The 17705-nt window shown below is 46.5% G+C and overlaps 1 protein-coding gene across 5 annotated transcripts in view; it reads right to left on the reverse strand.

The window, feature by feature from the left end:
- Positions 1-6027, reverse strand: part of LOC123992763 — a 107757-nt gene extending 101730 nt beyond the window's left edge. For all 5 annotated transcript variants that reach the window (XR_006831309.1, XM_046294257.1, XM_046294258.1 and 2 more), the window contains exon 1: positions 5884-6027. Coding sequence is in view for 4 of the 5 variants with exons in the window: in XM_046294257.1 (XP_046150213.1) it covers positions 5884-5977 (94 nt within the window). In the remaining variant the exon portion in view is untranslated. The remainder of the gene's footprint in view (positions 1-5883) is intronic.
- Between the last annotated feature and the right edge of the window lie 11678 nt (positions 6028-17705).

The following is a 17705-nucleotide window of genomic DNA, read 5'->3' on the forward strand; positions in this document are numbered from 1 at the left end:
CCATCTGGACAAAAGGAACACCTACGTGAGAATGCTGTTTATTGACTGCAGCTCAGAAATCAAAACCATAGTGCCCACAAAGATCACTGCTAAGCTAAGGACCCTGAGACTAAACACCTCCCTCTAGAACTGGATCCTGGACTTCCTGGTGGGCTGCCCACAGGTGGTAAGGGTAGGCAACAACACATCTGTCACACGTTGATTCTCAACACGGGGGCCCTCAGGGGTACGTGCTTAGTCCCCTTCTGTACTCCCTGTTCACCCACCACTGTGTGGCCATGCACGACTCCTTTAACATCATTAGGTTTGCCAACGACACAACGGTCGTAGGCCTGATCACCGACAATGATGAGACAGCCTACACGAGGAGGCAAGAGACACTGCCAGGACAACAACCTCTCCCTCAAAAGAGCTGATCGTGGACTACAGGAAAGAGGGGTCCGAACACACCCCCATTCACATCGACAGGGCTGTAGTGGAGTGGGTCGAGCGCTTTAAGTTTCTTGGCAGTCCACATCACTAACAAATATCATGGTCGAAACATACCAAGACAGTCGTGAAGAGGGCACGACAATACCTATTCCCCCTCAGGAGACTGAAAAGATTTGTTATGGGCCTTCAGATCCTCATAAAGTTATACAGCCGCACCACTGAAAGCATCCTGACTGGTTGCATCACCGCTTGGTATGGCAACTACTCTGCATCCGACCGCAAGGTTCTACAAAGGGTTGTGCGTATGGCCCAGTACATCACTGGGGCCAAGCTTCCTGCCATCCAGGACCTCTATACCAGGCGATGTCAGAGGAAGGCCCTAAAAATTGTCAAAGACTCCAGCCACCCTAGTCATAAACTGTTCTCTTTGCTACCGCACGGCAAGTGGTACCAGAGCACCAAGTCTAGATCCAAAAGGCTCCTTAACAGCTTCTAACCCCAAGCCATTAGACTGCTAAACATTTCATCTAATGGCTACCCAGACTATTTGCATTGACCCCCTTTTTTACGATGCTGTTATTCACTGTTTATTATCTATAAATAGACACTTTACCCCTACCTACATCTACATATTACCTCAATTTACCTCGACTAACCTGTATGCCTGCACATTGACTCGGTACCAGTGCCTCCTGTATATAGCCTCGTTATTGTTATCTTATTGTGTTACTTTTTTTTCTTATTTTAGTTCATTTCATGAATATTTTAGAAAATATTTTCTCAACTTTGTTTTTTCAATTCTGCATTGTTGGTAAAGGGCTTGTAGTTAAGCTATTCACAGTAAGGTCTACATGTTGTATTCGGCGCATGTGCCAAATAAAATTTGGTTTGATTTGTTTTAGCTAGGACTATAGGGGAGATAAGAGTATGATTCAAATGGTCATTTATTCGCTTAACTGTCACTCTAGGAGCTGATTACTTGCGAAAATCAGGAAGAAGCTAGCTTACTTTTTGTTGATTGAACTTTTGATGGTCTTCCAGCTGATGTGCTTATGATGTTTGAAAAGTGCTTTTTATCCCAGAATAAAAGTATTTTTACTTTTGGCATTTAGGCTAGCCTTTGTCATAAGTGTGAGGGTTATTAGCATGTGGAAATCAAAAAAAGCACTGTCTCCTTAAATCACATACATCAACAGATCATGTCTGCAGGAGGTACCAAGGTATACGTGACAGAGTTAACTGCATGTGTGTGGGTTCATTACGACTGGCAGTTGAGTGAGTGAAAGGTAGAGTGAGTGGTGAAAAAGGAGCCGCACTAGTTTCTCATAACACATGAGCTCCTTTCCTAGAGGGACGACTCTGCTGACTGTGCACATCCTGCCTACCCTGCTCCACTCTTTAATACCTCACTGTTATACCACAATGCCCCATTTGCATCAGGTGCGTGCTGTGATCTGCTCTCCAGGTGGAAAAACTAAATTCCTGACAGCAGTAGGCAAAATAGTTTTTAAAGGTTGCCTCTATTCATTCACAGTATGGTCAATAACTGTGACGAATATCTGGAAGCCATTTATGCCACCCACGTATAGCTATGGAAGACTCAAAGAAGAAATGGCAACACGTAGGTTGCCCGTGTGCCATCATGTTGCCTAGTTACTTTGCATGAAACTACAGGTAAATAAGACCTACATGAAATAGCGTAATGGTTGAATTGTAAGTTAAAAACTTAGCCTCGTTACTGTGTAGTTACATGTAAATAGCCTAGTGCACACCACAAAATGAAGATGTAGGTCAACTAGTTTAATGGAATCTTTACAACTTTATAGTGATTGAAGCATTCAGATTGACTTCGATCATTCCAGAACAACAGTGTTTCGAATCAGAACAGTATAGCCTACTTCCTAAAACTATATTAAACAGCAGCATGTTATGAAATAAATTAATCAAACATCATGTCACTGAAACAGATACCGATTCCTTTCTAAAAGGAAAATAGAGCTCTGGAAGTAGTGCTGTGTCACAGGCTAACAGGCAGCAGCATTGCTTACCGGTAGAGCCATGTTCACGAGCGGACGTCCCATGATGCCAGGGCTGGAGGTCACTCTGTTACATTCGCTAATGGACTACTACTCTAGTACTTGCCAGGGTGCTGCTGTACAGCCTGCATGGCTACGACTGCATCCCAAATGGTGCCCATAGGGCTGGTCTAAAGTAGTGCACTATGGGGAATAGGGTGCCATTTGGGAAGTATAGCTACCTCTGTTCTGACAGTCTGTCAGGGGTGGAGGGTGGGAGCTCAGTAGCCTCAGTGGCCACAGCCAGCATGCTCCCCACACAGCCAGTATGCTCCCCACACAGCCAGCCTGCTCCTCACACAGCCAGGCTGCTCCCCCCACAGCCAGCCTGTTCCCCACACAGCCAGCCTGCTCCCCACACAGCCAGCCTACTCCACACAGCCAGCCTGCTCTCCAAACAGCAAGCAGCCGTCACTTCCCACAATAAAGCACAACAGTCATCTGCTGATGGGCCTTATTTCAAAAGAGCCTTTTAATGTGACTGGGTGATTTCAGACCGAATTTGCTACTGCCTCACAAGTGAGATTAAGAGAGGATCAGATGGGATACAACAGCTGCTCATCATAGATGTGCACCCCAAACACACCTTCTTTTGAAGCCTTGTATAGCTAAGCTTACCAATAGCAATTATAATGTCTTGCTTTTCCAAAATATAGCATGGCAAGAGTTGATGTGTCGTGTGCAGACTTATTGAAATAGTTTCAAAATAGTTTGGGTGGCTCTGAAGACTTTGTCCAATAAGAGGAAGAAAAATAATGGTAATTAATTAGTAACATAGAGACTAATACAGAACATCAGTAATGGTGCCTTTTTGTAGGCACTAACGGAGGCTAACTCTGCCATGACTCGTTGGCCGAAGCCTATGAGGAAATGAATGGAGTTGTTGTGGGGGTTTTGGTTAAAAAACTAAAATAAGGTATTCGGTAACACAGGCTTAGGATATCTTATACAGTACTTGTTGTTCTATGAAATAATCTTCATCAGCTAATATCACTGTGAATTTTGAAGCATTTACGTAATCGAAACAAGCACATAAAGCACATAAAGGCTTCATAATTCATAAAGGTCATGTTACCTGACTGATATTATCACATTGAACAAAAACGTATAAGATCTCCTAAGCCTGTGTTAACCTCAGACCTCATTTTAATATATCCCAGAACCTCATTCTTTCCCCATTAATGGCCAACAAACCAGAGCTAGAAAATGCTAACTCATTTCTGTTTTTTAGGACTACAAACTGGCGAGCTCGGTAGTGTGATGTCCTCCAACTTCAAAGTCACAACAAGCTAAAAGCCAAACTGATGCTGTAGTATGGTACATTAGACCTGTTCTTTTTTTCAAATCTATTTTCATCTTGAGCCTGTAATTTAGGTGGCTCCATTACTACATTATTTATTTATATTGTGAAGGAACCACACAGCCCTGAAAAAAAGAAATCACCAAACTATGGTCTTCAATTACAGACCTCACAGTTTGGTGGAACCACGCCTGTGACTGTCCCCTCCCCTCCTCAGTCGACATCAGTCTTTCTACACTGGGTGCACTGAAAATGACACATTCAGGGAATTTCGCCTACCCTCCATCTCAATCAAATATGCCCTTCTTAAAATCCCCCACAGTCCAAAGAAGAATCCCTAGCACACTGTCCAACACTAGTCTACACACGACATCATGTTTTACAATAAAAAATATAGCTCCTAAGCATCTACTGTCTGACTGGCAAGATTTATGAACCCCATAAATAATGTGGTCGTAAAGAGAGTGAGAAAGATGGCATACATGCAGGTGTGTGTGTGTGTGTGTGTGTGTGTGTGTGTGTGTGTGTGTGTGTGTGTGTGTGTGTGTGTGTGTGTGTGTGTGTGTGTGTGTGTGTGTGTGTGTGTGTGTGTGTGTGTGTGTGTGTGTGTGTGTGTGTGTGTGTGTGTGTGTGTGGAAGGGGAGTTATTTCCAATCTCAGCTATAATGGGGTCAACAATAATACAGATCAGTGATTTACTGTTATTTGCTCTGGTTAATGATCTGCCCTGGTTCATCTTTTACTATCATAAAATAGTACAGTATGTGTTGTGTCCTGCTATGAGTATGGGGTATAGTATAGGTTCTGTCCCAAATTACACCCTATTCCCTATATTGTGCATTATCTTTGATCAGAGCTCTATGGGCCCTGGTCAAATAAGTGCACTATAAATGGAATAGTGTGCAATCTGGGACATATCCATAGAGTGGGGTATAGTATGCCTCCCTCCCCAGCTGCTCTGTTTGTGACAGCGAGACTGGAAGGTGCTCTGGAATGGAGCCCAACTGCAGGTCAATTCTTCCAGACTCTGCGGCTGCAGTGCTTTTCCTCGTTCCTCTCTCAGTGACTGAAATGTATTCCTTTCTCCTGCCACAACACACACCCAGCCTTAAGAGGCTCCTCTTCTCTCCCCTGCTTGCCTCTCCTCTGCCTTACACGTTCTATTCCATTTATTTACACATTTTTCAAACTTTGCAACCTTTGTAGTGGAACTACCTCATTTTCCTCAAGCAGCTGCATATGCACTGACAGGTGGCATGGGACTTAGGAAATGAAAGTCTTTATTATTAGGAGATGAATGTGAGGTTAAATCGATAAAAGTCATTTAGGATTTCATGATTCCAATAATTTGCTAAATCACTGTCAACCTCGATATCAATGAAACATGATACCGTGACTAAATCTTCAGTGCGAAATATCCCTCTCTCTCTCTCTCTCTCTCTCTCTCTCTCTCTCTCTCAGACATTTTTCTTAAAACTTTGTTGCTATTCAAATCACTGCATGGTCTGTCATTCCACTCATGAAAGAATAGAAACATCAAAACCCATTAAAGCCCACAACAAAAGAAATGGTCTGACACCTAGTAAGTTTTTAGCACACTATATCAGATAGCTTCCCTTTGTTTGTAGCAAGCTAAGAAACGTTAGTTACGGTCAAAGCCACATAATAGATCTCAAGCGACATTTATGTTTTTTCAATGGCTCATCTCGATTCGAAAGATGCCGGGGAAAAAGTGAACTTCATTACATTTGTTAGAAATAATGTACCTAATGGAGAGAATACTAGAACGTTAACTAGCCTTAGTTTCATACTCTAACTGAGGGAATATTAGCTAACTTACCAGAGACAATTCAGGCCAAAAACCTATTCGTCCCAACAAAACCGCTAACTCGCGAGTATGCACAGCACAGCACAGCACCGCACTCAGGTCGCTCCCATTCTATGGACCATAGAATTAGCATTCCCGTTAGCATAGCCAGCTACTTTACCACGTACAGTAGCTACAGTACAACTTCAATATCCAGAATTCTAAAATACATTCGTAAATAGATCAATTAAATGAAACTGATAACTTACAGGTAAACCCATAAATGAGAAGCAAAACTGTAGAAGCGTGCAGTCCATTGAGCGGCAGACTCTTGTGATAATCGAGTAGCAATCTTTTCGCCATGATCTCCCGGTGTACTTTCTCTCGGCCTCGCTCCGCTTCTACGTCTGTTCTACAGCAGATCGCTTACTTGCTTCTCTAGCAACTCCTCTCTATAGCGACTGCCCGGGCAGATGAGCTGTACCACTTTTGGGACTGACAGGGGCTCTCACACACCTTTATCAGAAAACGAATTCCTTTTTTTATGCAACTTGTAAATACATGCATTAATTGTATAGTGTATAGCTAAGTAGTTAATGTGTCAAGAATTTATAGAGCCTTATTAGACTCAAACCCCCTATTATCAACTAATGAGTACATTAAATTGAAATGGTGCACTGCAAATTATGTTATTTCAGTTTTCCATTCAGGAATATCCTTAATATTATTTCACAATTAGGCATATTTCTGTGGTGATACATTCCTAGGGCATTTAATTTCTTTCAATTGTGTAATGGAGTCGATCCTATGTCAGTGATCACTTTGAGAATGATTCCTTGTCTGACAGACATGAATAGAGGTCAAGACCTGAGTCAAGATCCTTTAAAAAAGTGTTAATTAAGTTTAAACACCGGTGTTGGGATGGTTTACAGCCCCTTTGAAGAATAAACAGCAGGTTTGGACTTAACGTTCCCTCCAACCAAACAACATAGCACCTCTGCCAGGTTACCACAACATTAACACAAAAGTCTCAATTTGAATGGGGTCTGATGATCTTCAAATCAATGAGAATGATGGTTATATGACATATACCCCACTTTTCCTGAAAATTAATGTTGAGCTACCACCCACCTTTACTACCTCCATATTTCAGGAGGAGTTGCTGCAAACAACATTTCTGTGGCATTTCCTTGTCTGTTTTCCTGTGTGCATTCCTGTGTTGTTAAAAGACCAATACCTAGAAAGTGGCAGATCCAAATGTTTGTCAGTGAACACCAGTTGTTTGGCTAATAAAGAACAAACAAACCCTAATGATTCCTAGTCATATAAGCAAAATAGTTGGGATACTTATATTGAGAGAACAACATCAGCAAGTCATTGCTTCTTAGCTGTGGGCTACAGTTATAAACAATTACATAATTATTTCAGACCAACATACACCCAGACAGCTGTAACTGAAAAATATCTGTTCTCTTAGTTTTATCTTAAGATATGACATTTAAACAGATAATCAAACAGAAAACACAGAACTTTCCAACATGTGTGTCATGAAATAGGTGACTTCATTCCTTTCTTATTTACCTTTCTATTTCAGTGTGGAGGAACATCCTCGTTTATTCCCTCAGGGAGACAGACTCTAAGCCTGCAGGTTCCCCTCATCTACTGCAATATTTAACCCAGTCCCACAGCATCTCTCCACCATAGTGCCACCACAACCCATCCAAGCTGTGATTAAAGCCTGACCCACACTGTGTCTGCGTCTTGAATGGCAACCTATTCCCGATACAGTGCACTACTTTTGACCAGAGTACTATAGGCCCTGGTCAAAAGTAGTGCACTATGTAGGGGACGCAGCTTGTGTGGGACGAAGTCTCTGTCTCTCCCCTCTATGCACCCTTGGCTGTGTTATTTATATCTTCAAAGAGTGATACATCCCCAGGTGAAAGTGGTGCCATTTACCCTAATCAATCACCTCGCCAGACCACTTCAGAAATGAATTGTATCTTGTGTTAATGTTGCTCAGTGCAATGGAAGGACTTAAAAAATATGCTTGTTGATGGGATTATTAATCAAATAATTTATTTATGTTTCATGTTATACTAAGGCTATAGGATCTGGTAGTGGTTTAGCACAGATCTGGTCAGAATATGGGACCATTGGTAGCATAGTACTTATCATAATAATAAGGAATTCCTGTGCAAGAATCAAAATGTTTATTGAGCCTTTATGGTGTGTGACCTTGGTAACAGTGGTGACTCACTGAGAGGCCTTTAGAACCCTCTAAACATTTAGTCTGATTGTGTTATTACAATTCCTCCCTGGCAGACAGGGCTGTATTGGCACCACCTCCCCCTGTGACCAGTAGGTGCACATCCACAGGCTGTTGTCTGGGGCATTTGGTTTTACAGTCTCTGAAAACAGCCTTTGTTAAACTTGACATTCCTCCCCAGTCAGTCACACTAGAGACTGCTAGAGAGCCAGCCCCACGTTGTCCCTTCTTCTGCCAAGGTTTGGCCATCTAAGAGCAGCCTGGGGAGGATGGAGGTCATCCCAGTGCTGACGTGACACAATCCTGTTTACAGCTTGAGTGGGGCCTCCCCTATAATGAACTCTCTCTGCGGCTTAACTTGACCTTAGGGGACGTGACGGGACACAATTAGACTAGTATACCTCAGTCACTTACGGATGTGCATTCTCACAGATTATCACTAAAAGCATCTCTTAATGTACAGTTGAAGTCGGAAGTTTACATACACCTTAGCCAAATACATTTAAACTCAGTTTTGAACAATTCCTGACATTTAATCCTAGTAAAAATTATCTGTCTTAGGTCAATTAGGATCACCACTTTATTTTAAGAATGTGAAATGTCAGAATAATAGCAGAGAGAATGATTTATTTCAGCTTTTATTCCTTTCATCAAGTTCCCAGTGGGTCAGACATTTACATACACTCAATTAGTATTTGGTAGCATTGCCTTTAAATTGTTTAACTTGGGTCAAACATTTCGGTAGCCTTCCACAAGCTTCCAGCAATAAGTTTGGTGAATTTTGGCCCATTCCTCCTGACAGAACTGGTGTAACTGAGTCAGGTTTGTAGGCCTCCTTGCTCGCACACACTTTTTCAGGTCTGGCCACAAATTGTCTATGGGATTGAGGTCAGAGCTTTGTGATGGCATTGTCATTTGCCATTGTCCATTTGGAAGACCCATTTGCGACCAAGCTTTAACTTCCTGACTAATGTCTTGAGATGTTGCTTCAATATATCCACATCATTTTCCTCCTCATGATGCCATCTATTTTGTGAAGTGCACCAGTCCCCCCTGCAGCAAAGCACCCCCACAACATGATGCTGCCACCCCCGTACTTCACAGTTGGGATGGTGTTCTTTGGCTTGCAAGCCTCCCCCTTTTTCCTCCAAACATAACGATGGTCATTATGGCCAAACAGTTCTATTTTTGTTTCATCAGACCAGAGGACATTTCTCCAAAAAGTACGATCTTTGTCCCCATGTGTAGTTGCAAACCGTATTCTGGCTTTTTTTATGGCGGTTTTGGAGCAGTGGCTTCTTCCTTGCTGAGCGGCCTTTCAGGTTATGTCGATATAGGACTCGTTTTACTGTGGATACAGATACTTTTGAACTTGTTTCCTCCATTATCTTCACAAGGACTTTTGTTCTGTTGTTCTGGGATTGATTTGCAATTTTTGATTTCCAAGTTGTTTAAAGGCACAGTCAACTTAGTGTATGTAAACTCCTGACCCACTGGAATTGTGATACAGTGAATTATAAGTGAAATAATCTGTCTGTAAACAATTGTTGGAAAAATTACTTGTGTCATGCACAAAGATGATGTCCTAACCGACTTGCCAAAACTATAGTTTGTTAACAAGAAAGTTGTGGTGTGGTTAAAAAACGAGTTTCAATGACTCCAACCTAAGTGTATGTCAACTTCTGACTTCAACTGTACTCTACGGTATCTTAGTCACTTTAATTGGGTGTAAATATTGCACCACACATCTCATATTTATATACTGTACTCTATACTATGCCACTATCTTTGTCTAATGCCGCTCTGACATATATATTCTCAATCTATTCCTTACTTAGATGTATGTGTATTTTGGGTATATGTTGTGAAACTGTTAGATATGACTTGTTAGATATTACTGCACTGTCGGAGCTAGAACCACAAGCATTTCGCTACACCAGCAATAACATCTGCTAAACACGTGTATGTGACCAATACAATTTGATTTGATTTGACACTCTCAAACTACCGCCTCCGCGACTCCGTTGCGGGCAAAGGCCTCTTTTACAGCTCTGATGGTGGTGTGACAATACAGAGGCGGATGCAAGATGCAAGCAACGATGGTTTAATGAATACAATTTATATCAGCAACAGGACAGACAGACTGTACTCAGACGGAATCCGACCCAGGGACTAGGGCGCATCTTCCGGTGATAGCGTGCTGAGAAATCCAGGGGAGTGTGTCCGGATGGGAAGGAAGGAGCACAGCAGATAATCCACACAAGGGCGGCGAGAGATGAGCACTGACACACGACACAACCTCAGGGAAGTAACAACGATCTGACAACAAGAAACACTGGTTACAGAACATATAAAGGGAAGATAAGTGGTTCCAGCTGGCGCAGACAATCAGGCCGAGATTGGGAACCACGCCCACACAAACACGGGAGAGAGAGAGAGAGAGAGAGAGAGAGAGAGAGAGGCAGTGGATTCATGAACCGTGACAATACCCCCCCTAGGAACGCCTCTTGGCGTTCCCAGGCGAATTTACCTGTCGATTGAAATCATCGATAAGGGAGTGATCCAGAATGTCCCTAGCAGGTACCCAACTTCTCTCCTCCGGGCCGTAACCCTCCCAGTCCACCAGGTACTGGAATCCGCGTCCCCTCCTTCTAGAGTCCAAAATACGATTGACAGAAAAGGTGGGTTCCCCATCAACAAGTCGTGGCGGCGGGGGAACCGGGACCGGCGGGTTAATGCGTGCCTGAAACACAGGTTTTATTTTAGACACATGAAAGGTAGGATGAATTATCCTATATGCCGGAGGAAGCTTGAGCCGGACCGCCACCGGACTAATGATCCTGGTGACTCTGAACGGGCCGATAAATTTGGGGGCAAGCTTGTTCGAAACGGATCGGAGTGGAATGTTTTTAGTAGAAAGCCACACTCTTTGGCCAACGACGTATACCGGAGGCTTCGACCGGTGGCGATCGGGCTTAGCCTTGGTGCGCGCCCCCACCCGGAGAAGAGTCTCACGGGCTCTGCTCCATGCGTGACGGCACCTCTGGATGAAAGCGTGAGCGGAGGGAACAGTGACCTCGGACTCCGTACTGGGAAAGATAGGTGGCTGGTAACCTAAACTACACTCAAACGGAGAGAGACCCGTGGCTGCCACTGGCAACGAATTGTGAGCGTACTCAACCATAGAGAGTTGTTGACTCCAGGAAGAGGGATTCTTAGAAACCAAACATCGCAACACTCTCTCCAAATCTTGGTTGGCCCTCTCCGTTTGACCGTTGCTCTGGGGATGAAACCCTGAAGACAGGCTGACACTCGCTCCCAGTAACCTACAAAACTCTTGCCAAAACTTGGACACAAATTGGGGCCCCCTGTCAGAAACTACGTCCATCGGCAGGCCATGTAAGCGAAAGACGTGATCCACGACAGTTACCGCTGTCTCCTTGGCAGATGGTAATTTAGGCAAGGGAATAAAATGAGCCGCCTTCGAGAACCGGTCCACCACGGTCAAAACAACTGTCTTGCCCTGGGAGGGTGGAAGGCCGGTAACAAACTTCCCAGTGGCACAAACCGAGCAAGCCAAGATGAAACTGTGAATGTCACGAGCCATCAGTGGCCACCAAAAGCGTTGCTTAACCAAAAAGCTAGTGCGGCTGACTCCTGGATGACACGCTACGTTGGAGCAATGCCCCCACCGAATAACTTCGGACCGACACCCCTCCGGCACAAACAACCGATTAGGCGGGCAACCAGGCGGAGGCGTTACCCCTTCTAAGGCCGTTTTGACCCTCGATTCAACCTCCCATGTGAGTGTGGAGACCACTAGGGTCCCAGGTAGGATGCACTCGGGAGTGGATGGGCGTTCGGAATGGTCAAAAATGCGAGAAAGGGAATCAGGTTTGACATTCTTGGAACCCGGGCGATACGAGAGAGAGAAGTCAAAACGTCCGAAAAAGAGTGCCCACCGCGCCTGCCTGGAGTTGAGTCGCTTGGCGGTTCTGATATATTCCAAATTCTTGTCATCGGTCCAAACTATAAAAGGTACCCCCGACCCCTCTAACCAATGGCGCCACTCCTCCAGTGCTAACTTCACTGCCAACAACTCTCTGTTGCCAATGTCGTAGTTGCGTTCCGTAGGTGATAACCGATGGGAAAGGAACGCGCAAGGGTGCATCTTGTCGTCAGAAGAGGAACGTTGGGAAAGTACCGCACCTACCCCCACCTCTGAAGCGTCCACCTCCACCACGAACTGACGCGAGGGATTGGGAGCTATGAGGATGGGAGCCGAAACAAAGCGGCTCTTGAGTTTGGCGAATGCAGCCTCGGCTGTATTGGACCACCTGAACGTCACTCTGGGGAGGTTAAGGCGGTAAGAGGAGCGACTATCTGACTAAAGTTGCGAACGAAACGCCGGTAGAAATTGGCGAATCCCAGAAACCTCTGTAGGGCCTTACGGGAATCTGGGCTAGGCCAATCCACCACAGCCTTAACCTTGTCAGGATCCATGCGAATACCTTCAGTCGAGACGATGTAACCTAGGAATGGAACGGATTGTGCATGAAAAATGCATTTCTCCGCCTTGACAAAAAGTCCATTCTCCAACAACCTCTGAAGCACTCGTCTGACGTGCTGAACGTGTTCCTGGAGAGAAGAAGAAAAAAATCAGTATGTCATCCAGGTAAACATATATGAACTGATCAATCATATCTCTCAGCACGTCATTGACGAGTGCCTGGAAAACCGCTGGGGAGTTGGATAGGCCAAAAGGCATGACCAAATATTCGAAGTGCCCTCTGGGGGTGTTAAACGCGGTCTTCCATTCGTCCCCCCCCTTATGCGAACCAAATGATATGCATTACGTAAATCCAACTTAGTGAACACGGATGCTCCCTGTAAACTTTCAAAGGCTGAGGACATTAACGGTAAGGGATAGGTATTCTTCACTGTGATGTTATTCAACCCACGGTAATCAACGCAAGGACGCAGAGATCCGTCCTTCTTCCCCACAAAGAAGAACCCCGCCCCCGCTGGAGAAGAGGAAGGACGAATGAATCCAGATGCCAGAGAATCAGAGATGTATATCTCCATAGCCTCCCTCTACAGAACAGAGAGTGAATATAACTTGCCTTTAGGCGGAGACTCACCTGGCAATAATTCTATTGCACAGTCATAGGGACGATGCGGAGGAAGAGAAGCAGCACGGGACTTACTCCTTCACCTCCTTCTAGAAACACAGAATCAGACACAGACGAACAAGCAGACACTAAACAGGACTCAAGACACTTGTTACTCCACATGGATATAGATTTATGAACCCAGTCAACTCTGGGGTTGTGTTGGGTGAGCCAAGGGTGGCCGAGAACTAATGGTGCAAGGGGTGAGTCCATGAGTAGAAATGATAGTGTCTCAGTGTGATTGCCAGAAGTGATGAGTGTGATAGGTTCAGTGGTGTGAGAAATGTTGGGGAGTTCTTGACCATTGAGAGCGTTGACGGATATCTTGTGCGTGAGTGAGTTGATAGGAATCTGGAGTTTGTGAGCGAGCTTGGTGTCCATGAAATTACCCTCTGCTCCTGAGTCCAGTAAGGCTTGGGTGTCGTGCGTGTGGGTGGCCCATCTTAGTCTTACCGGGAGGAGAGTAGATGATGAGGTCTTCTCTGTGGTGACACCACCCGATAGTAGCCTCATGCTTACTACCGGGCCTGATCTTTTACCGGGCAGGAGTGGATAAAATGGCCTGCTCTACCACAGTAGAGACAGAGTCCTTGGGATCTCCGCCTCTCCCTCTCTTCCCGAGAGAGGCGAGCTCTCCCCAGCTGCATGGGTTCGTGAGCGGAGGCTGAACTGGCCGTGTTCCCGCCGCTGGCATGCCAGCCCTCCGTGTCATTATACGGTCTGTTAGGGCATGCTCGGCGTCCAATACGACTCAGACGAGCGTCGACCCTCAAGGCTAGTTCCACTAGTCCATTTAAACTCCTGGGAAGGTCCAGAACATAAATCTCCTTCTGGATCCGGTCCTCCAGCCCATGCAGGAACATGTCCCACTGCGCCTCCTCGTTCCACTGACACTCTGCGGCCAGAGTGCGGAATTGGATGGTCTCCTTGGCGAAGGTCAGCGAGTAGTCTGGCCGCCTCTCTACCCGCCACGGCCCGATCGAAAACCCTTCTCATCTCCTCGGAGAGTGTCTGGAAAGAGGTGCAGCATGGGTCCTGGTTCGCCCACACCGCCGTTCCCCAAAGAGCCGCTTTGCCTGATAGCAGTGTGAGTACGAATGCTACCTTAGACTGTTCACGGTTGAAGGTCCGTGGCTGCAACGAGAAATGCATGGAACATCTCGTAAGAAAAGCTCTGCAATAGTCAGGATCACCTGAATAACCCTCTGGTGTCGGTAGCCGTGGCTCTAGCTTGGAATCCGGCTCTGGCGGGGCGGGTTGAACTGCCGGTGTAGGTGGCGCAGCGGAACCCCTCAGATGTTGTAATTGTTGGGTCAGCTGGGATACCTGCGTCGCAATGGCTTGTACTGCCCGACCTGTGCTGGAGACGTTCTCCTCTTGTTGATCCATTCTCGTGATACTGCGGGAAATGAATTCGGTCAGACTCGTTCAACTCGCTGCATCCATGGTCTGGTCAGATCGTTCTGTGACAATACAGAGGCGGATGCAAGATGCAAGCAACGATGGTTTAATGAATACAATTTATATCAGCAACAGGACAGACAGACTGTACTCAGACGGAATCCGACCCAGGGACTAGGGCGCATCTTCCGGTGATAGCGTGCTGAGAAATCCAGGGGAGTGTGTCCGGATGGGAAGGAAGGAGCACAGCAGATAATCCACACAAGGGCGGCGAGAGATGAGCACTGACACACGACACAACCTCAGGAAGAACAACAACCTCAGGGAAGTAACAACGATCTGACAACAAGAAACACTGGTTACAGAACATATAAAGGGAAGATAAGTGGTTCCAGCTGGCGCAGACAATCAGGCCGAGATTGGGAACCACGCCCACACAAACACGGGAGAGAGAGAGAGAGAGAAAGAGAGAGAGAGAGAGGCAGTGGATTCATGAACCGTGACAATACCCCCCCTAGGAACGCCTCTTGGCGTTCCCAGGCGAATTTACCTGTCGATTGAAATCATCGATAAGGAGTGATCCAGAATGTCCCTAGCAGGTACCCAACTTCTCTCCTCCGGGCCGTAACCCTCCCAGTCCACCAGGTACTGGAATCCGCGTCCCCCTCCTTCTAGAGTCCAAAATACGATTGACAGAAAAGGTGGGTTCCCCATCAACAAGTCGTGGCGGCGGGGGAACCGGGACCGGCGGGTTAATGCGTGCCTGAAACACAGGTTTTATTTTAGACACATGAAAGGTAGGATGAATTATCCTATATGCCGGAGGAAGCTTGAGCCGGACCGCCACCGGACTAATGATCCTGGTGACTCTGAACGGGCCGATAAATTTGGGGGCAAGCTTGTTCGAAACGGATCGGAGTGGAATGTTTTTAGTAGAAAGCCACACTCTTTGGCCAACGACGTATACCGGAGGCTTCGACCGGTGGCGATCGGGCTTAGCCTTGGTGCGCGCCCCCACCCGGAGAAGAGTCTCACGGGCTCTGCTCCATGCGTGACGGCACCTCTGGATGAAAGCGTGAGCGGAGGGAACAGTGACCGCGGACTCCGTACTGGGAAAGATAGGTGGCTGGTAACCTAAACTACACTCAAACGGAGAGAGACCCGTGGCTGCCACTGGCAACGAATTGTGAGCGTACTCAACCATAGAGAGTTGTTGACTCCAGGAAGAGGGATTCTTAGAAACCAAACATCGCAACACTCTCTCCAAATCTTGGTTGGCCCTCTCCGTTTGACCGTTGCTCTGGGGATGAAACCCTGAAGACAGGCTGACACTCGCTCCCAGTAACCTACAAAACTCTTGCCAAAACTTGGACACAAATTGGGGCCCCCTGTCAGAAACTACGTCCATCGGCAGGCCATGTAAGCGAAAGACGTGATCCACGACAGTTACCGCTGTCTCCTTGGCAGATGGTAATTTAGGCAAGGGAATAAAATGAGCCGCCTTCGAGAACCGGTCCACCACGGTCAAAACAACTGTCTTGCCCTGGGAGGGTGGAAGGCCGGTAACAAACTTCCCAGTGGCACAAACCGAGCAAGCCAAGATGAAACTGTGAATGTCACGAGCCATCAGTGGCCACCAAAAGCGTTGCTTAACCAAAAGCTAGTGCGGCTGACTCCTGGATGACACGCTACGTTGGAGCAATGCCCCCACCGAATAATCTCGGACCGACACCCCTCCGGCACAAACAACCGATTAGGCGGGCAACCGGGCGGAGGCGTTACCCCCTTCTAAGGCCGTTTTGACCCTCGATTCAACCTCCCATGTGAGTGTGGAGACCACTAGGGTCCCAGGTAGGATGCACTCGGGAGTGGATGGGCGTTCGGAATGGTCAAAAATGCGAGAAAGGGAATCAGGTTTGACATTCTTGGAACCCGGGCGATACGAGAGAGAGAAGTCAAAACGTCCGAAAAGAGTGCCCACCGCGCCTGCCTGGAGTTGAGTCGCTTGGCGGTTCTGATATATTCCAAATTCTTGTCATCGGTCCAAACTATAAAAGGTACCCCCGACCCCTCTAACCAATGGCGCCACTCCTCCAGTGCTAACTTCACTGCCAACAACTCTCTGTTGCCAATGTCGTAGTTGCGTTCCGTAGGTGATAACCGATGGGAAAGGAACGCGCAAGGGTGCATCTTGTCGTCAGAAGAGGAACGTTGGGAAAGTACCGCACCTACCCCCACCTCTGAAGCGTCCACCTCCACCACGAACTGACGCGAGGGATCGGGAGCTATGAGGATGGGAGCCGAAACAAAGCGGCTCTTGAGTTTGGCGAATGCAGCCTCGGCTGTATTGGACCACCTGAACGTCACTCTGGGGGAGGTTAAGGCGGTAAGAGGAGCGACTATCTGACTAAAGTTGCGAACGAAACGCCGGTAGAAATTGGCGAATCCCAGAAACCTCTGTAGGGCCTTACGGGAATCTGGGCTAGGCCAATCCACCACAGCCTTAACCTTGTCAGGATCCATGCGAATACCTTCAGTCGAGACGATGTAACCTAGGAATGGAACGGATTGTGCATGAAAAATGCATTTCTCCGCCTTGACAAAAGTCCATTCTCCAACAACCTCTGAAGCACTCGTCTGACGTGCTGAACGTGTTCCTGGAGAGAAGAAGAAAAAAATCAGTATGTCATCCAGGTAAACATATATGAACTGATCAATCATATCTCTCAGCACGTCATTGACGAGTGCCTGGAAAACCGCTGGGGAGTTGGATAGGCCAAAAGGCATGACCAAATATTCGAAGTGCCCTCTGGGGGTGTTAAACGCGGTCTTCCATTCGTCCCCCCCCTTATGCGAACCAAATGATATGCATTACGTAAATCCAACTTAGTGAACACGGATGCTCCCTGTAAACTTTCAAAGGCTGAGGACATTAACGGTAAGGGATAGGTATTCTTCACTGTGATGTTATTCAACCCACGGTAATCAACGCAAGGACGCAGAGATCCGTCCTTCTTCCCCACAAAGAAGAACCCCGCCCCGCTGGAGAAGAGGAAGGACGAATGAATCCAGATGCCAGAGAATCAGAGATGTATATCTCCATAGCCTCCCTCTACAGAACAGAGAGTGAATATAACTTGCCTTTAGGCGGAGACTCACCTGGCAATAATTCTATTGCACAGTCATAGGGACGATGCGGAGGAAGAGAAGCAGCACGGGACTTACTCCTTCACCTCCTTCTAGAAACACA

The sequence above is a fragment of the Oncorhynchus gorbuscha genome, linkage group LG13 (genome assembly GCF_021184085.1).
Source record: "Oncorhynchus gorbuscha isolate QuinsamMale2020 ecotype Even-year linkage group LG13, OgorEven_v1.0, whole genome shotgun sequence".
NCBI lineage: Eukaryota > Metazoa > Chordata > Actinopteri > Salmoniformes > Salmonidae > Oncorhynchus > Oncorhynchus gorbuscha.